Source organism: Nuphar pumila, chromosome 10 (genome assembly GCF_984573655.1).
Source record: "Nuphar pumila chromosome 10, dmNupPumi1.hap1.1, whole genome shotgun sequence".
Lineage (NCBI taxonomy): Eukaryota > Viridiplantae > Streptophyta > Magnoliopsida > Nymphaeales > Nymphaeaceae > Nuphar > Nuphar pumila.
The window spans coordinates 38,749,394-38,772,087 of record NC_143258.1 but is presented as its reverse complement, the minus strand read 5'-3'; the positions used below and the strand labels follow the sequence as shown (position 1 = coordinate 38,772,087).

The window sequence follows — 22,694 nt, the reverse complement described above, 5'->3', positions numbered from 1 at the left end:
TATTCCATTGACAGTTTTGCATGAAAAGTTGGATCCTTGAGTTTCCTTGGCAGAAAATATGAAATCCATTTCACGGGGCTCTCCTAAACATCACAATAGAAAAAGTTGAAATCCTTATCTTTTGTGGATTTCATGGTTGTCTCCCCAGCTACCTTCGATTATTGTTTCCCAAACAGAGTCTTAAGGAGGAGAGATGAGAGACAATCTCGAGTGGATAACGATCAAAACGAAATTTCTGTTTTTTTTTTTTATTATTACAATTTCGGTCTTGGAGATGACCTACAGATTACATGAAAGGAAGAAAGAAAGGACAGTCAAGGCAACGGACTGCCATCAGCACCTCACACACCCAGAGAATGAAAAAAGACCTCACACGCAAATTACATGAAGAAATCCACACCAACTAATCAACCAACACTACACGCCATCTGCAAATTCACGATAACAAACCCAGATTAGTAAAGTCCGTTGAGAGAGAGAGAGAAAGAGAGATAGGGAGAGAGAGAGAAACGAACCAGAGAGAGAGAGAGAGAGAGAGGGAGGGAGGGTGTTGTAGGGTCACTTGGTGATGGCGTAGATAGCATAGATGATTCCGGGGATGTACCCGAGAAAGGTCAGCAACAAGCAGATCCAGAACTCCAGCTGCAAACGGAAACCCAAAAATACAGAGAAAAAAGAAAGAAAAAAATCAGAAAAGAGTTGTTCTTTGTGATCCAGTCACGATCAACAAGGCCAATGATGCTAGAAGGCTGAAACTACATTTCTGCTCTTGTTTCAATTACCTTAACGCAGTTTCCAACTGCTTTGACGAGAGAGAGAGAGAGATGTTAGACGTTCAAATGCTGGCTCCCTGTGGAACCAACACCATCACATCAAATTTGATCACGCCCTAAGTACTAAAACCACAATCAGACTTAAAACCAACTCTTTCTTTTATGCGTTTTCGTTTGGAATAGTGGGAGAACCGAACCCCCAGAAGTAATTCCTACTTCCTACCTTTGTTAAACATCTCATACGAGAAAAGAAAAGAAAAAACCCATAAAACAATGAAACGGAAGGCTCTCTGCCACCATAAAAATATAAAATATCAAACGCCAAACACTTCTTTAGTTCCTTTACCCTCTTAGTCATGTGTGTGTGTGTCTGAGAGAGAGAGAGAGAGAACCTTGCATCCGAATCTGAGAAATACACCCAGAGGAGGAAGGATGATGGCGAGCAGGATGTCGAGGCAGGTGGCTGTACCTTCTGCCATCTTTCTTCCTTCTTCTTCTTCTTCTTCCTTTCAACACAAGCGAGAGCGACTTCTTCTTCTTCTTCCTTTCAACACAAGCGAGAGCGAGAGAGAGAGACAGAGTCGGACGAAGTGATGGCAAAGGCGGACGAGGCCATCTATATAGGGACGATATGCCCGGATTTCCAGCTTGGCTGGACCCCTCCATGAGCTCTACACCTCTTCGGCCTTCACTGCGTAACAGCTAAGCAGCCACCGCGACCGACAGTCTTTCCACGTGCTTATCCACACGAACACTTGTCCGCCGTATCCACCGTCCGATTGTTAAAACGCCAACCAGATTGAGGGTTCATGTAGGACTGGAAAACGAGACGAGCCGTTCCGGGTTCGGATACTGCTTTTTCTATATGTTATTTAAATAGCCAACCTATCGTTCCCACCTTACGTTCACAATTTAAACTACATTGCTTTCAGAATTTAGAAAAAAAAAAACTTTTCGTTTTTTTTTTTTTTAAACAAGTTAGCTTGAGCTTCATTCTATAGCTTTACAGTTCAGTTCCAAATACTTTTCGGAACAATGAATGTATAGTTTATGAAACTTTATATACCAGACCCAAAGCCTGACCCGAGTTTCGATTAAGACCTGCAATTTTTCAATATAAAAATAATACAAAATATTATTTTACCGGGTATGTTCCCTGGTCTCGTTCATGTAGTTTTTATTGGGTTCAGGTATGGTTTCATCCGATTAGACTCATGTTCGGACACGATATTATACCCAAAAATCGAAGCCGGGACTGATTCTACCTTGGTCCAAACCAAACCCGACCCTTTGACACCCATAGAGCGACCTGATTCCATCTCATCTCTTTAGTGTCCAGCCAATTTTATAATATGTTGGTACCAGTTATCTGATCCATAGGTCCAGTACTCTATCAAAGATTGGGTTGATCTGCACTCATAACAGTATACACCACGGTGGTTCTGACCAAGGTTGTTAAATGCGATGAGGCGAAGCGAGGCGTTGAACATGTTATGAAGCGAGGCGTAAGCCTCGAGGCGTTCAAGCGTAAGCTTCATGATCAAGAGAGTAGGTCTCAATTCCGATCGCGGAGAGAAGAAGTCCCCCCCGCCCCTCGCCGGAAACCTCGTCAGAGGGTATCAGCTCTGCTTCCCGACGGGACTGTGACTCTGTGCAGGTTACAGCAACGGTCGGAAGAACTCAGTCCGTTAAACTCGCTGAAAGCTTTTGCTTTTTTCCCAGCGAGTAAATCCAATTTCAGGCCACGAAGAGAAGAAATTCCACCGTAAATCTCGCCGGAATATCCTCCTCTACTCATTGTGTAATTGTTTTTGGTTTTAGCCACAGATCAGAGGAGGCACTGACGCTTCAGGTATTGAGTGGGCGCCTCAGTACCTTGAGCGTGCGCCTCGGCTGTGAGGCGTACGCTTCAAGTACTAAGGCGTACGCCTCTCACAACACTGGTTCTGACAGTCTAAGACTGGCACCATCATTTTTTTTTGTTTCAAGGGTTTGCTTTTTTCTGCAATTTGCTGCAAGTCGGATCTGGTTCATACTCAAGTGAGTCCAACCTGGATCTGATTTTAAGGTGTTGGATGGCGTTCAGTCTTGGGTTTGATCGGATCCATCACAAGAAAAACCGTATCCAGGTCTTATAAAGATTATAATATTTTTTATCTTTTTTACAATGAAAAATTACACGTCTTAATCAAACTCTAGTTGAACTCAGGTCTGATATGAAATTTTACAACACACAGTTGGCTCCATATACTAATCAGACACTTTGGGTCCAACCCAGTGTAATATCATGTATTTTTTTATGATTTTTAAATTTAAAAAAAATAAAATTTTAATTAGATATTAAATTAAATTAATGAAAATCATAGAAAATATATTAAAATATAAGTGACATCAGTTGGGTTTGGGTGTGGCCCAGAGCTCACTAAAAGGACCTAGTCAAGCCATTTATAATTTGAGAATTTTTTATTTTAAACCTTTAAATTTGAGTAAAAATTGAGCGAAATTTAGGTTAAATTCATGCACAATTTATTGAAAAAACTCAGGTATGCATACTGTTAGATGTGCCTCATAATTTTGAGCACGTTGGTGTCCAATTTTTCTAAAATCGAGTTACGGTTGAACCAAAAATCGTATTTTTCAAAAATGACTCGTCTCTATTTTTTTGTCTTTTTTCTAGATTGGATCAGACTGGATCCACTCTATTTAATCCAAGTTAATATGAATTTGAACCCAGTCTGAAACCCATATTAACTAGAATCTGGTTCAACTATAATTCATATAGATTTGGATCTTGAATTCATTTCTTGATCTAAAATCCATACATGATCCATTTAAAACTTTAAAATCAATTTAAAATTAAATTTGGTAGGTAGATTTCTACCTGGAGTAGAACTCTACTCCATGAAGACTTTCATAGAGAGCCACACCCTTTGGAATATTCTCAAAATATAATATTAAATAATAAAATAATTATTAATTAAAAGATAATATCTAGAAGAGGTAGAGTTCTACTTTTGATAGAACTCTACTCTCTAAAAGAGAGTTCTAGAGGGGACGTCACCCTCTAGATAAAAATCTAATTAAAAATAATAAAAATAAAAAAACATATAAAAAGAGGGTTGGTCTCCTCTCCCTAGAAATCATGATTCTGAGAGAGAGGGAGAGAGTTAGAGAGAGAGTCCCAAACTCGTGTGGGAGAGAGAGGAGGAAAAAAAAAGAAAAGAGAGAAAGGAAAAAGAAAAAAAGAAAAAATAGTTGAAAAAAAATTTGTTTTTTATACATCCATCGTCTTCCTCCAATCTTTTTCTACGTTTCAATTAAAGTATGGATTTCGCTCTAAGTTCGTACATGAAGAAATATGTATAAACTAATTTTGTGTGTAGGTTTAGATGGAAAAGGGAATTCTGATTCAAAAATATGTATATGTACATGTATTAAGTGACAATTTCATGTATTTCTTAAGATTTTAATTTTTTTAATGCATCAAATCCTAAAATATCTATGTTTTAATGTCGATTTTCTTGATTTGATATGAGTATACCATCAATTTTTTCTTATTTAAGCATATCTTCAACTTTTGTTGATTTTTAATATGCTTATAGTGTGAGATATATGCTCTTGACATGATGTGTGTATGTTGTGCAATCTAATCAGAATGCTGATGTGTGTGAGTATGTACAATCTGATAAGATCTACCAATTTGCTGTGTGTGCAGTATTATCAAACTTGCCTACATGTGTGTGTGCAGTTTGATCAGACCTGCCAATATGTTATTTTTATGTTGTTATCAGACTTGCTTATATTTTATTTTTTATGACTGTTATCAAACTTGCCTATATGTTATTTTTTATGACTGTTATCGGATCTACATTGTGTGTATGCATGTGCAATTTGATCAATTTATCGATACATGGTGTGTGAGCAATCTGGTAAGATTAGCAAATGTATTGTGTGCTTGAGATTTGTTGGTGTGCGATGAGTGAGCAATCTAATCAGATTTGCCAATATGTATGTGTTTATGTAATCTGATCAAAGTTGCCAATATGTGTTGTGCTTGCAAACTGATCAGATTTGCTAGTGTGTTGGGTTTGCAATCTAATCAGATTTGCTAAGTCCAAAAAATATATAAAGTTGATTAGAATTTGCTAAGTTTCATGCTATGTAAATTGAGCAGGTTTGCCGCGTGTAGGCTGACATTCATGTGAGCTGCATGCTTATGTATATGATTGGTTATGCATGTTCATGCAGGCGAATGTCATGTTGCAAATGTGCATATCATAGGCATAAATCTAAAATGTATTTTGATGTTTACATAAATATGATCATATGCATGTTTGGGTGTTTATGTATAGAATTGATCATGACAATGTGTATTGCAAACAACTGTTCGCTAGCCTATGCATTTAGTTTTATGTGCATTCATATTGTGTGTTTGAATGTGCACTGTAAACATGTTTAAAATAAGATGTATGTTGCATGTTTATTAAAATTTTGCAAAAGATGCATAAATCACTTTTGAGATGATTTAGTGGTCAGATGTAAACCACTATGGGCTATGTAAGCCAAGAGCATGTATGACTTTACTTGTTGATTTTTTTTATACATTGCAAAATTATTTCTAGAAATTATTGGTTTTTCAAAATTAATTGCACCGTTAAAATGTGGCAAGTCAGGGCCTGAAGTTTGTTTTGCATGTAGATTTGCAAAATGGTTCTTATGTAAAAAACTTGAAATTATTTAAAATGTGAAGGATATCAAACAATGTAATTAATCTTTTTCTTTATGTCCCTTTTATATTGTGAGAATCTTGGATAACGGTCATGAGAAATCGTGAGGATACTAAAACTCTATGTACGATTGTGCTCCTGATCCCGATCCCGATGTGGTGGTTCACCTCTCGACCACAGTTTTAAGAAGATTCAACCACTTTGACTGGAGGTAGTGTTGTTGACTCAACTGTAGTTTTGGTATACCAAGAAAGTGACATTTATGGTTGAGAATTTTTATTGATATCCCGGCATTAAGTGAAGATTCCTAATATTTCGATGGATGGTAAGGATTATTTATATCGATCGATTAACAAGTGTGGAACCCAGTAATAAACTACAAATTTTGTGTTAAGCTATAACTGAGGACTTAATTTAGACTTCGAGAATTTGTACCTGTTTTGAGTATCCGCAGGTTTAAGAAAAAGTGAGAACTAAATTTGTTTATATTTAATAAGGACATGCATGTAAAAATAACTCTGAGAAATAACTTAATAAGTTATTCATGCATGTGCATTGAATCATGCATATTTACTGTTCAACATTAGTTCATGTATTTATGCTTATTTTATTTCGCATGATATTTGTTATTGCATGACATTTTGTTAAATGCATGGATGATATTATGAAAATTGTAGTTATGATATTTGTTATTTTCTTACTGTTTGAATTTTTAATGTTATTTTCTTACTGTTTGAATTTTTAGACAAATTCGTACAAAGAACTTTGGTTCTTACCCATTTTTATAAAACTGTTTTAAAGAATCGGATGCTCAGTGATGTCTTGATTGGCTGACAGAAGATTGTGAGCCTCAGGTGATTGGTTTCTGGGTTTTCTGACAAAGGTTTCTGGGTTTTCTCACAGAGTGACTCTTATGTAATAGACGATTTTTTTGTTCTTAGTCTATTTGACATTTATTTATTGATTAATAAAGTTTGATTTATTCTTCATTTGATTTAATGCAAACTCTAATTTGTGGTTTGATATATTAAATCTTGCTCCAGATCTTTGGGATAGTTTTCGCAATTGTTTAAAAAAAAAAACTATTTTTACGAAGGTCATTATACCTAGTTTTTTTATTGAAGCTCCTTCTTTATCACCAAACCCTGACGATTTGCCGTAAGTTTTTCCGGCCTCCTGTCGTGGTTGATATTAATCCTTTCAGTCTAAAGGCAAATAAATTGCCGCATATAGTGATCCAGCTTTTCATTGAAAACCTTCTAAACTATGAGGACAAATACAGCTTTTCATTGAAAATCTTCGTATTAAGAGCATATTTGGAAACACAAAATATGTTAGAAAAAAATGCTAGTTGGAATGGAGAAGTGACAACTTTTTAGTTTGCTGCAAACAATATAAAACTTTTGACAAAAAAAATTCTATTTTACCTTGATTTTTTTTTACAGGAAATTTTGCCTATCAAAAAATATTAAAGACAACGAGGTAGATGGCAGTAACTTTTTATTATAAATATCATAATTGATCGTAAATTAGAAAATTTTACAATATGACCCGATTAATACATAAACCTGGATATAGTTTGTGAAATTTTATACCAGACGTGTAATTGACTCGAGTTCTGATTAATTACCATAAATTTTCAATGTAAAAATGATTAAAAAAATGATTTTATTAAGTAGGTTCGGGTTTGGTTCATGTAGTTTTTATCGAGTCCGAGTATGATTTTCTTTTTTTATAATGGACTCGACCTTATACCGTACCCAAAAATCTGATTCTGAAGTTGACACCCTATAGGTGCACAGGTGAAACATGCCAGCGAGCGATCACAAGAGTCTCGTGGCTGCCAAGTGTCTGGTGGCCGAGTTCTGAGCGTCCAGGTTGACCGTGACTGCACAGGTGACGTACTGTGGGACAAGTCCTCGTCACCAAATGTTAAATAAATAGACAAAACGTAAGGAGATCCTTTTAGGGTTTGAGACGTTCTAGACTTCTAGTGTATTCCTGTGAGACTTTGACCTCGACCCAACCTGCACCAAATCCTAAAGAATCAGCCTGGTATGGTTCTCCTTATGGTGGACATTATCAAACTCGAGTCCGGAGGACCCAATACCCACACTTCAAAGTCAGATCCAAGTTTAGAGATCTGATCGGTTGACACCTCTAGTTGGTTGACAACTTTTTTTTTTTTATCTGGTTTTGATTTTAACTTGTATCACTGCCTCCCTCCCTGTTTCATGTCTTTCATCCCCGATCCAAATGGGACGAGGCGGGGGTAGAGCTCGGTTTCTTTTTGATCCACTGCCATCACTAAAGGTAATTTGGTTATTTTACTAACGGGGATCAGGGACTATTGAACGGGGCCGAAGAAAGCATAAGTCCATCATGGCCTCCATCCCCATACAAGTTTTGATTTTAACCTCCATCCCCGCCTTCATACTTGTTTCATGTCCTTCATCACCGATCCAAACAGGATGAGGTGATGTGGAGCTCCGTTTTTCTGGGTCCAATCAGGGTTAGTTGGTCATATATATATATATATATATATATATATATATATATATATATATATATATATATATATATATATATATATAGGTGGCAAACCAGTTGAGTTGGTGGGTCAGCATACCTCAACTCGAACCCGACTCATTTATTAAATGGGTCGGCTGTGGCAAACACAAACCCGACCCGTTTATTAAACGGGTAACCCGACACGACCCGCCAACCCCTTTAATAAATAGGTTGGGTCAGATAAATGGGTTGTCGAGTCAGGTTGGCAGGCGGGTTGACCCGCCCGCCTAACCGGTTTATTAAACGGGTCAGCCGGGTTGGAGGGTTGACATACCCCTAACACGAACCCGGCCCTTTTAATAAACGGGTTAGGCCGGTCAACCCCTTTACTAAACGGGTTTATTTTTGCCAAACTCGAACCCGCCATGTCAGGTTTTGCCACTCCTATATATATCATTAACCAAAAATACAAGGAGTAAAGATGTCATGTGATGCATGGTTCAAGTATCACTATCAAATCAGAGCAGCCTCATCCAAAACATATGATTTGGGGATTAATTTCAGCCGCTCATTTTGTCTGATCTAAATCTCATCATCTGGAGCATCAATAGGTGTCACAAGTTTTTTCGTGGGACCCATCTACATCTCATCCCAAAAATGATTCGTTTCCTCTTTCCTCTTGAGCAACAGAAAAAGTAAAAAAAATGATTCGAAGTGAGGTATTTACTTGACAGGTTGAAGTGAACAATTTTGTCTCGATTTGGTTTTTAAAAAACTTGGAAGAACATGATAAAGTGAGAAGCGCGTTTCTTTCCGTTCCTTGATGCGTAGCCTATGGCTCTTTAGTTGTTTTCAGTTTAGGGTGGGCATCTGGCCGCCCCTAATGAACAGGGCCAGTTCTTAACGGGTTTGGGTTTGAAGAAAATCTCATGGCCTGGCCTATGTGAAGCGGGTCGGGTTTGGCTCGGCCTGGCCCAATCATAAAATTCATAAATTCCTGACTGAAATTATGGGTTAATAAAAAAATAACAATTTTTTATGTAATTAATTTTTAATTAATATAAATAATTAGATAAATAGTAATAATTAATAAATAGTAAATTCTCATACAATTAATTAGGTAAATAATAATAGTTATTCAAGTTATTATGTAATAGTTAAATTTTAAAAAATTTATATTATTAAAAAATTAATAAATAACTCAGGCCCATCGAAAAGGCCCGATAACCCGCAGGCCAGCCCGAGACTGATCTACGTATATAACAGTCTGGGTTTTGGCCCGATACCTAACGGGCCGAGCCTAAAATCATAGCCCAAACCCGGCCTATAGCAAGCCGGGTCGGCTTCAACCATCGGGTTGCCGGTCCTTATTTGCAGTTTGTACTGGTGGAGGTCTGCCTAAACCCTTGCTTTCTTATGTAAAATGGATACACAAATATCTATTTTACTCTATTGAGCCTCTTCTAAATCTTACGAACATGGAATATGTAAGAAAGGAAAATAGAAACGGTGTAAAGGGTTTATGTCATGGTTGTCAGGCCGATTAGGTTGACGAGTCACCTAAACAACTCAAGGCTCGTTTTGTGGGACCCATCTAAGATAAAAATATCACATCCACGCTGTTTTGGAGACCGGCAGTTGCCACGTAAATAAATAGATAATGACAAATATTGAAGAAATTTTTGCAATATTATAACCTTATAATAATATATTTAAGAATCAAACAAATATTATAAAAATATATCATTTACCATAATATTAACACTTGTTGTAGTTACGATTGAAGGCCCAGCGTGGTTGGGAGGAGCTGTATGTAGGGGTGGCAATCGGGTCGGGTTGGCGTATCAGCATACCTCAACCTGAACCCGACCCATTTAATAAATGGGTAACCCGACATGACCCGCCAACCCGTTTAATAAATGGGTTGGGTCGGGAAAACGGGTTGGCGGGTAGCGGGCGGGTTGGCGGTCTAACCTCATTATGGCAGTGGAACCGGGGGGGGTCTCCACCTCTGCCCTGTTTCAAAATCGGAACCTTCATCCCCGCACGGGGAAGGATTTTTAACTTCCACCCCCGCCTCCATCCCCATTGCATGTCCTCCATCCCCGATCCAAACGGGACACCGTTACCCTTAGTATATAGTCATCCCTTAAAGAATTGGGGATGGGGATTGGGGGCGGGCAAAAGCATAAGTTTATCCCCGCCTTCATCCCCACACGGATAGATTTTAACCTTCATCCCCGCCTCCATCCCCGTTTCATGCCCTTCATCCCCGGTCCAAACAAGGCGAGGCGGGGGTGTGAGCCCTGTTGTCCCTTGGCCCACTGCCATCCCTAAACCCTAACTTGCCTTTAAAAAAAATAAAAAATACACTATATACACTGAAAATTCTCGAGGAAACGACAAATTTGTTTATTTAGATAGATTTTTTCATCTGTGTCAATTGGCTTTACTAAACCCAAAGGGAAGGTAGCGTTTGGTGAAGCTGGTGTGGTGGCGTTTTCTGGCCAGATATTTTTCTCGATATTCTTCCAGAATTTACTATTAAAAATCAAATAAACCAAAACAAAGAAGACCAAAGCGATTGATCCCCATCCACACGGGATGTGTTTTAAGGCTTTGGCAGAGGCGCGTCAGCCGTCCGATCGATGGCTCATAGAACGATTTGTACGGCACCAGAAAGTAGAAGCCACGGGATGAGCCTACGCCCGATCACCATGATTCAGTTGCCGTTCATCTATATCTTAAAATTTTCGGATGCCCGTTCATCCATGTGATGAACGGCATCCAGACACCATCAGTTTGATTTGTTTTTAGCCGTTGATTCTTCGCACCACAGATCAGTTAATCTAAAACAAAAATGGCTATAAAAAAAAAATTAGTACTAATCATCAAACTATTTATTCATGGCGGTGTTCTGTTTGCCCTTCATCCACATGGATTAACCACATCTACGGCCCTCCATGTTTTAGATGCTGCCTATGTCACAAACGACGATGTTTTGGAAAATAAGATACGAGTACACAAAATGTTTTATTTTTTAATAAATAAAAGCTATTTTTTTTATATTTTAATGTTAAAAATATATTTTTATTAAAATAATACCTTAAAAGATTTACAAAATAATAAAATAACATTAACATATTAGTGTCAGTGTTCGTGTTCATGTGTACGACGGTGTTCGCTTGTGTCACCAGGTACATACATGCCTCAATGTGCTTTAGAATCACTGCATATATATACATGCAAGAAAAAAGGGATCTATATTATAATATATATTATTCATATAAAGTATTATATCAATTTATATTGAAATTTAATTTAATTTAATTTAAAATTCATTCATAAATAGGTTTAACCTCAATTAACCATAGAATTTTAATTTAAAAATTCAAACTAATATGAGATATAAAATTGCATTTATATTTAAAAAATTTAAGAAAAATTTACAAATATTACACCGCCGAGGTTCAGATGCTTGACTTCATCGTTGAAATATCATGTGAGCATCACTTTAAAATCTTGTTACTTTTATCAAAATTCTTACTCTCAAAAACAATAATAACATTTAATGAGCTACATGCTCAATAAGTAACTAATTATAATTTTAATAATTAGGTTTTTGCAGTTTTCAAAAGCATAATTTAAAAAGGACACTTTCAATATCGTAATATATCTTCAAATCACTTTTTGCAAAAGCTTCATTTGAACAATAAAACCAGATTTTCAAAATGCAACACACACACACACACACACACACACACACACACACACACACACACATATATATATATATATATAAAGACAATGAAACTGATTTTGAAATACTTTGTAAACCACATTGTAAACTTATAAAACTTTGGTTTTAAAACTTTCTTTTTAAAACCTGATGTCTCTTCTTCTTTCATAAAATTTTTGGAAAAAGTTTATTTTAAAAGATTAGATTCACAATCCATCGAAGGTCTAAAGGGTCAATAAAATCTAAATTTAGTTGGGCTAATTAATAATATGCATCTGTACTTCAAATGGGTCCATAACATTAACATTAGTGGTGGCGAGATCCACCAACCATTGAATATCCAATTAGGACAAAGAGCATGTATACCATTTGAAAACTCTTATAAACCGCTCATTGAAGGGGGACTTAACTTTTTTCAATTGACTGCCAAAGGGGCAGTCTATTTCTGATAAATCCCAATAGCAAGCCAAACGGGCCAATTACCATTATTTAAAGGGGCTTGTAACCCCAATAAAGTTGACGGTCCACTTACACTTATGTGAACATATATTTAAATCCAAAATACTTAAAATCAATGAAAACGATGTTCTTTTTTAATAAAGGTTTTTGAAAACATTTAAAATAATTTTTCTTATGATTTTCAATGCCGAATTCAATTTTTCTAAATAACACGATTTCAAATCAATTAAAAGACAATAAAATAAAAGTAAAATGACACTTAGAATAATTTAAAGCAATTTAGAAAATCTAATGACGTTTATTATTATATATTATGTTATATATAGTATATATATATAGGTTTACCGGGTATGATCCAGGTTTGGTTTGGACCTAGGTGAAATCAGACTTGAAACAGATTTTCAGGTATGGTATCCGTTCCAAACCCAGGTCTAATCGGGTCCACTATAAGAAAAACCATACCTGGACCCGATAAGAACTACATGAACCAAACCCAAATCATATTCTTTGTCTTTTCTACATTAAAAAATTGTGGGTCTTAATCAAAACTCGGGTCTGGTCTGGGTCTAGTATAAATTTTCACAAACTATATCCGGGTCCATGTATTAATTGACTTTTAGGTCCAGCCCGTGCGGCCCGCGCCTGGGCCTACTTAATTTATAGGCCCGATGCCGATAGCTAACTGTGCTTAGGGACACCAAGGCTTCCATTAATTGACTTTGGAATAAAGAAAAAAGGCAGGCGAAAAGGTTAACGGAATATAAATCAACTTGCATAGAAGGTTGCTTTTTTTTATTATTATTCTTTTGGTGGATTTATTTATTAATAAAGCAAGGCAGGGCACCAGTTGAGGACCCTACCAGGATGGAAACAAAAGTGAGGTATGTCCCCCCACATTTTTCCACCAGACAAATATAGGCAATATTTTGAAGATATCATGTAAAAAAAAAACGATATTTTGGTTGCTGTCTTAAACAACCAAAATATTTTTTATATTCTTAAAATATCACAATATTGTTGTTTTCTAGAAAGTATCATGATTTTAACCATGTTATTTACATTTATAATAAAAGGTGAATTCATACCAATTTCATGTAAATTTTGTAGTAGCAAAAGTGTGGTTTCCTGAGTTCCAAATTCCAAAAGAATTGAGATTCAAACAGGAACCAAGGACACAAAGTTTTCCTGCTAGGGCAAATATCCTTGCAATAACTTGTAACAAGGATTCCCAATTAAGAAAACCAATTTCTTAATCTTGCCTTTGGTATCAAATCACACATCCAACGACTTTGCCATACTAAAAAGTCATTCACGATGCTTGTTTTCGTTGTAAAAGAAAAAGGGCGAAAAGTGATGCTCGTTTTGGTTGTAAAAGGGAAAAGGGTGAGAAAAGGAAAACCAAAAGAATATCGGAAAATAATCCCTATTGCCTTTTTAAAATGATGTTTCTTTGAAATACCTAGCAAATTAAGAAAATTTTTTTGTATATGTAAAATTTTGATTTTTAATTTTTTTAAGATAATTTTACCCCTCTGCGAATATAACACAACCATCGCAACTTTTTAATTACTCGTGAATGTCCAAAAAATGTGTGATTCAAAAAAAAAAAGGCACAAGCAAGAGGACATTTGCAAATATCGTATGACATTCACAACTCATGGTTGCGAAGATCGTAGTGTATGAATATCCTCTTGCCTATGCTAATTTTTTGAGGCAGGAGGATATTCACAACTCATGATTGTGAATGTTCTCAAAATGTGCTAACATCTTTTTTACTAAAATACTCACTCACATTCACGAATGTCCTCACATGCACATTTGCGAGCCTGTGCTTCTTATGCAATTTTAGTAAAAGGAGGTGGTTCACACGTTTTAAGGACTTTAACAACTCCTGGTTGTGAATGTTGGACTATATTTGTGAATGTCAAGACATTGATGATTTGTGAGTGTCCTCCATCCTATGTCCTTTATGCGATTTTTATTAAAATGCGGTTCACACATTTTGAAGACTTTCGCAACTCCTAGTTGCGAATGTCTTACTGTATTTACTAATGTCAGGACATTGAGAACCGCTTTAATTAAGACACATGCTTTTATGTTGGCTATAATGGGTTAGCTAGAGAAGGATCCTGAATCGATATCTGACTTGCATAAGTCTATACCACCAATACTAGTGGATTAGATTCAAACAGAAGAAAAAATAACAAACAATGTTGTCAGTATCGGTGTATCGACAAATTTTCGATACGGTACAAGGGCCTGAATGGGCCCTTTCAAAAAATCGGCTTATTCAGTCCGAAACAATTGGGAATCGGTCCTGCATGAATCGGCCAATTTTTTTTTTTCTGTTTTCACTTTTTATTTTTTGATATTATCGCTGCATGTTATAAATTGTTTATTTTTGAGTTATATTGATTTTTATAAAATTTTTATAATTTTTCATAATTTTTTATTTTTATTAAAAAATGTATTTTTAAATTGACCGATACTAATCGAGACGGGTCAGATACGATATGGCCGGATGCGGTCATTATTTTAAAAAACGAGACAACAAATACCCGCCCAACTTTTGATTTAATGACAAACACCCAACCGTGTTTCAGATTTTACATATGGGCACCTCAGTTGAGAAAACAATTCTCAAAGAGGTGCCTCGTCTCACTTGACTGTTGGGGTGGGCCCGTTTACAGCTCAGCCAATCGGGTTTTAAGTGCGGCCCTGGCCAGAGATGACCCGACCCATTTATTAATGGGTCGGGTTTTGGCTCGATTCTTAACGGGCTAGGGTTTGAAGAGCAGCCCATGACCTGACCTATGGGCCAATATGTTTAACATATCTGACTCAAATTCATTTGTAGGTTATTTTTTTAGTGAAGTTCATAAATTAATTCTTATAATATAAAACAATAATGCACCCATCTAATTATATTTTTATTTCTCATAAATCACTATAACTAATTAGGTAAATAGTAATAGTTACCAAGTTACTATGCAACCAGAGTTACTAAAAAATTAATAAGGTTGCTCAAGCTCCTCAAGCGGGCCCGTACCCATGTATATGACGGTTCCAATTTTGGCCCGGTAGCTAACAGGTCAGGGCTTAAAACCTTGACCCAAACCGGCCCATGGTGGGCTGGGTCGGCTTGGCCAACTGGTTCATTCGTGCTTTATATTTGCCTATCATTAAAAAAACTTTATAACATCATAAATAATAGTAATACATTCACCATTCGTGCTTAAAACTTTATTCAAAAAGCCTATCATTAAAAAACATCTAATTTAGTCTTCATTTAGTCTCATATCTCCAAGTATTCATTCGTGCTTTATATTTGCAGGCAAAGATAGGAATACATTCACCAGTGTGTTTATTCTTAGCAAGAAACTTTATAACATCATAAATAAAACTCCTTGTGAAGATTTAAGGCACATAATTTCTTTGCCACATTTTTTTGCAGAGTAAATTTAACATCGTTGGCCATTGTCTCGACAAACTCTGAATTGCTAGAGTTAATGCATCCTTTAGTTTCTCCTCTATTTTACTTTTTTCTTTCTTATTGTTTTGCTTAGAGAATTTTGTTGAAAAGATCTAGTGGACTGAGAGCTATATCTCTAATAGGCATGGATTGTTGTGGATGCTTTTGATAATCATGGTCCTCTAAACCTTCAGGCATTTGTAGAATGTAACAATCATCATTGGAATTTTACATGGATGATTGTTTTAAATTAGTGAAACTATTACCAAAGAATACAATAGCTTGACCATTTGCTTGGTTATTTCCTGTAATGATGCAAAGTTGTGTGTAGTTTGCAATATTCTTGTCACGAAGATATTTCACTTCAGACTAAAGGTTTAGCGTGTGCGTGCATGATGGTGCAATAATATGGTTAGTTGCATGCATGGTCAAAGTCAAATCGCCTAATATTCATTAGTTCCTTAATATAATTATAAGTCTTTCTTTATGTCCGCAATCAAGAATCCACATTATCAGTTGTACTTATAATCTCTAATCGCCTTTGAATCTTAGCTGTCATTTGATTTTTTATTGACTTTTGAAAACCTTTATCCGTTTTTTACTTAGTTAAACGGCTTTAATGTATAAATCCATTAATAGGCTATCTACATCCTTATGATCTTCCCAACGAAATTTAGAATTTGACATCTTTCACATTGTCAACAATATTGGAACTACCTTCTACTACTGTTTTCATATCTCTGAATGCATGGTTATCCATATTTTCTATACAAAACAAACATCAAGTATATGAAAAATAATGTTTAACAATATTGCAATCATATGATAGAAAATGCATTTTATCATAAAAAAATATTAAATAAATAATATCAAAATACATATTATTATTCATGCTAATTGCATCAAAATATAGAAGATAATAATGAATCATATAATTTGGCAACTATTAAAATTCATCTTTTTTCAATTATTAAGATGTACATCATCCCATATCTTTTGTGAAATTTCATCTCTAAAATTATTTCATTCATCTCTTTCGCCATGATAAACCTTATATCTCTGCATCAGGATCATCTTCATGTACTTCCTCATTGTTTGTCTTCAACAACAATAACATTTTGTTCATCAAACATGTCACCTCCCATATTTTTAAACGAAATTGTGTAGGACACAAAAAGCTAGTACAATTTTAGTTTGTGCCTTAATAGAGTACAAAGGAGTTACTTTTAAAATACTAAATCACCGCTTTAAGATACCAAATACACGTTTAACAATGTTACGGAGTTGAGAATGACAATGGTTGAGCATTTCATCAACTTTAATTACAGGGCCACCAATCCTAAATTCTCTCAAACGATAGCATGCATCACGAAAAAGGGGCTAAAACTTTCCGAACATTGGCAAAACCAACATCTACTGCATAGTATTTTCCTGCATTTCATATTTCATGCATTAATAAGTTTTAAACATGTAAAATGCACTAAAGTGATTGCAATGAGTTTTCTACTTACCATGAGGAACTATCATCGAATAGCATATCTTAAAACCCTATCATTATAAGCCGACCTTTCCTAATTGACTAACACACATTGAAATTTCATGTTGAAAGATACGACTCTAAGAACATTCTATGTTATGTTATGATTTCGGTCACGCCATCGGGGTTGATCACGATGTGAAATGAATGTTGGAATATGCATTCCATCAATTGCTCCATCGCAATCTTATTTTCATTATTCACATAATCAATTTATAATATAATATATAATTGTATTTACAATTTTATATAAAATATAAATAATAAAAGATCAAAGTAGATAAAATTTTGGATTAGGCAGAATTTCGGGTGGTATTTCTGAAGTTGCTTGTTTTTACAAAATCAGGATATAATTGTAGTACTCTATTTAAAACTATGAAAATGATGACTAATTGTTTCCTCAAATCTGAAAAACCGTTATCTTGTAATGTTATTACGAACATTATGACCAAGAGTGTAAGAACATCACACTACAAGAAAAATTGTAATTAGCGACGAAAATTTGCGACAATTTTTTTTCGTTGCAAATTTACGATAGATTAGCTAGAGAAAACTATATGTCGCTAATCTGTCACTAATTAGCGACAACATTTATCCATCGCTAATCTGTCAATAAATAGCAACAAATTAATGGCAGAATTTGCCCGTCGATAAATAGCGATGGATTAGCGACAACAACAAATTGTCTCAGACTCCATCACAACTTAGTGATGGATTAACAACAAAAGGCATCCGTTGCTACGAAAGTCATTACTTAGCGATGGAATTGGTGACAGAATAAGTCCATCACGAATCCATCACTATTTTTCGATATAAGCCCCTTTAAGCCTCAACATTCTCTCTCCTCCCTCTCTATTTTTTCTCAAAACCAAACCCTAGTCCATCGCGTTCAACTCCGGCCAGCAAACCCCAGCGCCGTCATCTCCCTCTTCGTTAGCCACTGACGGCATGCTACTAGCGACCAACATCCACCTTCTCAGCAGGCGCCGCTGACCGAAGCTGCCGATGACCCCGATGACCCCGAGTACTCTCCTTTGCTCCCGTTCGACAAACCCTACGAGCAGAGCCACCACCTCTGTCATCGACACATCGACGACCTCTCAGTCACGGTCTTCGTGCTGCCCCCTTTTCGGTGTCATCGCTGTAGTCCCCAACATGCCTCACGATCGTCGTTTCCTCCGTTCCCCATCTGCGAGCTCCTACATGTCGGTCCTCCGTGCTAGCTCTGCCGCCACTATCTTTTCCGGTGTCTCCCAGGTAAACCCTGCGACCCTCTCTCGCCTTTTCCCCCTTTCTTTCGGGACCGTCGAAGGACCAGTGTCCTCTGTTGGAGCCTCCTCTTTCCCTGGGGTTGTTAGGATCCAACAGGGGGGCCGGTGGCCTCTGTCGAACCCTCCCCCTTTCTTTTGATAGTTGCATGAGGGTCTGCAGAGGATCGAATGCCCCTGTCAGGGCCCTCCCCATCCATCAGGGGTCAGTGGAGGGGGTATCCATCCCTACCCCCCTATTTTCCTCCAGTTTTTCGGTCTTTTTTTCTCATCATTTTGGTTTCTTGACCGCATTTGTTTGATCTGAGTTGTTTTGTGTTTCCCCACTTGGATGATAGCGTTTTCCCTTGTTTATAGTTGTTTCTGCTTAAAAGAGATCTTTAAGCAGGGTTCTCTGAGTCAATGAGTGGAGGATGTGAAGAACTGATGCTTGTAATTATGCCTTTGGAGCATTTTGTGTGGTGTAAGGTCTTGGATAGTTCGTACATTGTTGATTCATGCAATATTTTTTGCTTTCCTGGATGTTTCGTAGTGAAATTAGTGATGATAGATCTAGTAGTTGAGATTGCAAATGATTTTGCTTGCATTGCATTGATGAAGTAAAATTACTGCAACAATGATAGAGAGTCGAACCTCGGTTTCTAATAGCATATTTGTTGGAGTTCTATTACGTATATATTTGTTATAGATTTTCAATTTTGATTTGAAATGCTCTTTTTTTAGCGAACATTGTTCCTTGCTCCTTGAGATGGATGGTTCGTTACAAGACTGCTGTGAGTACTGCATAAGAGATGATCTCTTTACTAAATAATCTACTTAAGTTGTGTTTAGGACTTGGATAGTTTGCAGCAAACTTTGCCTCCAAAAGTCTATTAAAGACCTCACTATGTTCAGAGATCCAGTCCATTCAGTTTCTTGTGCTTGCTTGGGCGTTTTATTACAGAAGCTACTTTTGTTAACTTTAATGCTAATTTTTTTACTGAATATTTATTTTTAATTTGTTTGGATAGTCTAGCCGAGGGTATGCTTTTGGTAAGTCTCTAGTGATCTTTACCAAGATTTCCCCCTCCTCCAGGGGTATCTTTAGTTTGAAAACTGATATTAGGCTTTTATGTTTTGCATTTTTTCTGTATCATGATCACACAGTCTTGTAAAATGTTTTCTGTTCCTGCCTGTGTGACATCTCTACTATTTTCCTCTATTTTTTCTAATATTCGAGCAAATTGTGATTATTTATATATCCATTGAGATTCTTGAGCTAATATTAATTTCACTAGTGCCTTTCTGATATTGATTCCATTTTATGGTGTTTCAGGAATGAGGCTGGGGAATATGTATTGTGATTCATTGATGGCTGCTGGCCATAAAATCATCACGAGACAACGTTGGACACCAAGCCAGATGCAACTTCAAGTAATTGAGAATATCTTTGAACAAGGAAATGGAACACCTAGCAAGCAAAACATAAAAGAGATAGCCTCTGAACTATTGCAACATGGACCAATTTCATAAACCAATGTGTATAATTGGTTCCAGAATAGGAGGTCATGGTCAAACCAATGTGTCATTGGTGATTTTCTCTTCAGTTTTCTTCTTCTTCCCTCTTGAAAGAAAAGAAATATTAAGAGTTCTATCTTTTGTTTTCTTTTCCAGTTCTGCTAAATATTTTCTCAGCCTCTGCAAATTCTATATTCTTAACCTTGCATCTAACTTTTGGTGTGTGAATGCAGGGATTGAGCATCTTATAGGAAAAATGGAAGGTTCAGACTTCAGTCTATTCCGCAAGAAAAAATTTTTTGAGGCGCGCCTCCCCTCGGTTTGAGGTGCGCCTCAAGGCGTATGAGGCGCACACCTCAGAGCTCTTTTTAATTTTTTTTTTGAAATTTGGCGACGGATTAGCGACGGATAATATCCGTTGCTAATATGAATTTTCGATGTTTTGCGGCGGATTATATTCTGTCGCTATTGTAGCGATAGACAAGCGACAAAATATAATCCGTCGCAAAACCAAATCAGTCTCGGATTAGCGACGGATCATGTCCATCGCTAATCCATCGCCAATTAGCCACGGATTAGCGACATATAAAATCTATCGCAGTTTAGTGACTAGAATTATGCGACGGATGTGATCCGTCGCTAAGCTGTCGCTAAACACGTTAGCGATGGATGTTGCGGCGTATTAGCGATGGATAGCGTCCGTCGCTAATACACATTTTTCTTGTAGTGTCACTGCTTGCTCTTCCAACATTACATCCCATGAATCAAATAATAATCTCTTCTCACGGAATAAATAGCATAAGCGACAAAAGGATGTTACTGTTATTGGTTGGGAGACAACCTTAGCAAGCTAAGTATGTACTGTCGATACTGTCCTGGGATGGATGTTAGTGGACCACACTAGGTAACGCCAAAAGACTCTGGACCGTGTTGAACATACTTTCTGCCATAAAAAAATCTTGGTGATATTAGCTGAAGACCGACCTTGCCTACAAAGTTGGTCTACAGTGGAGTTGAGATGGATCTCTGCTATCCTGCAGTGAGGTGGAATGGGCATGCAGTTTGAAATCGGTTCCTACCAAGTCTTTCACTTTTGGATGCAACTGATAGAAGGTGCTTTCATAATTAACTGGTGATGATAACTCATCAACAAAGGGTGGTCTGCACCAAGGGTCGCTCCAAAATTCAATCAATGATCCATCACCCATCCTTCAGGAAAAATTAGAAGCAACATATCCCCATCCCCACAAAATACCATGCCATCACCTCACTAGGATCCTTTTTGTAATGAGTCCAATGGACCACATACTGCTTACGCATAATGTCGAACCAAATAGTGGACTTTTAGTAAGGATGCAAACAACTCCCAGACACCCCAAATTCACTCTGTTAATGTCTCCCAAATGTCTTCGACCTACTCCTCCTTCCGATTTCGGATAACACAAGTCTCAACCAATGAGGTGAAGATGGTGTTGAGAACTGCCTCCCAAACAATAAACATTTTTTTCCCCATGGTATACTTGTCGCCAATACATTCTTTATAAGACATAATCTGCCCACATGAGATAAAACACGAGATTTCCAACCTACTATTTTTTTTTATCAAATTTGGAGACAACTTCTTGGCACAAGTCATTGGTAAGCTGCCCATGAAAGAGAGGGAGGCTCATTGTATTTAATAGGAAAGGATCCTATAGACCAGCCTAGGGATTGCAGTGGACCGGAGGAAAGCGGGGGCCCGCCCTGCCTTGCCCCGTTTGGACCGGGGATGAAGGGTATGAAACGGGGATGGAGGCGGGGACGAAGGTTAAAATCCATCCCCATTCGGGGATGGAGGCGGGGATGGACGTACATGTTGAGAAACTCTGTTTTGATGTCACATAATATGATACACTGTCGTATTTGATTTTATATGATATGATAATATGTCCTCTTGAAAAATGTTATATTATGACTGAATATGTTTTGCCATAAATCTAACGCGTATTTGATGCAAGGATATCTCACCCAAAAAGGATGAAGACTTCATGTTCAAGTACAACTAGTGCAATCATACTCCTTGAAGAAAAAGCTTGATGAGCCATGCATTCCTAAAGATCAACTGAAGAGATCGGCTACCTCAAGATGAAGATTTTTTCTTCTTTAGAGTCATATGTAACAGAATCTTCAGGAACATGCATATTGCATATTACATACTCATTCAAAAAAACTATATCATAAAAGTATACGATAGTTTCAAAAAGCTCCTTTTTGAAAACTAATAATTGTACCTTCTTACAACCATTTATGAAAACGGTATTTTGACATGATTTCAAAATGTAATAATTGTACCTTACATCATATACAAGACAACATGAAAAGAAATGTAGGAAAAAGACAAAACATGAAATCGGCTACATAAAGAAAAACAAATATAATATGTTTTTGAAAAGACTCTAGTTATCTTCTTTAAAGAAATAATTTTAAATATGGGTAAAAGACAAAACATGAAATCGGCTACATAAAGAAAAACAAATATAATATGTTTTTTGAAAAGACTCTAGTTATCTTCTTTAAAGAAATAATTTTAAATATGGGTAAAAGACAAAACATGAAAATCGGTTACACAAAGAAAACAAATATAATAAAGGTTTTGATAAAGACTCTAGTTACCTTTCTACAAACCCATAGAATGTCGACTTACTTGAAGTCATCATTCTCTCTGTACAAGC

General features: G+C 36.6%; 1 protein-coding gene across 2 annotated transcripts; it reads right to left on the bottom strand.

The window, feature by feature from the left end:
• Positions 1-223: 223 nt before the first annotated feature.
• LOC149826695 (hydrophobic protein LTI6B) lies at positions 224-1,404 on the bottom strand. 2 transcript variants are annotated; one of them, XM_090020107.1, is made up of 3 exons: positions 1,166-1,404; positions 519-642; positions 224-429 (listed from the first exon to the last, which is right to left on the bottom strand). In XM_090020107.1, the coding sequence occupies exons 1-2, from the start codon at positions 1,250-1,252 to the stop codon at positions 559-561; spliced, it is 171 nt and encodes a 56-aa protein (XP_089876233.1). In that variant the 5' UTR covers positions 1,253-1,404; the 3' UTR covers positions 224-429; positions 519-558. The 2 variants fall into 2 exon arrangements, with proteins under 2 accessions (XP_089876233.1, XP_089876232.1); XM_090020106.1 differs by having other exon boundaries at positions 224-428; positions 516-642; positions 1,166-1,386.
• Between the last annotated feature and the right edge of the window lie 21,290 nt (positions 1,405-22,694).

Coding starts and splice junctions, on each gene's coding strand:
- LOC149826695 (XM_090020107.1), bottom strand. CDS start 1,252: ATGGCAGAAGGTACAGCCACCTGCCTCGACATCCTGCTCGCCATCATC. Junction 643..1,165: donor TTCTCAGATTCGGATGCAAG/GTTCTCTCTCTC, acceptor TTCCGTTTGCAG/CTGGAGTTCTGGATCTGCTT.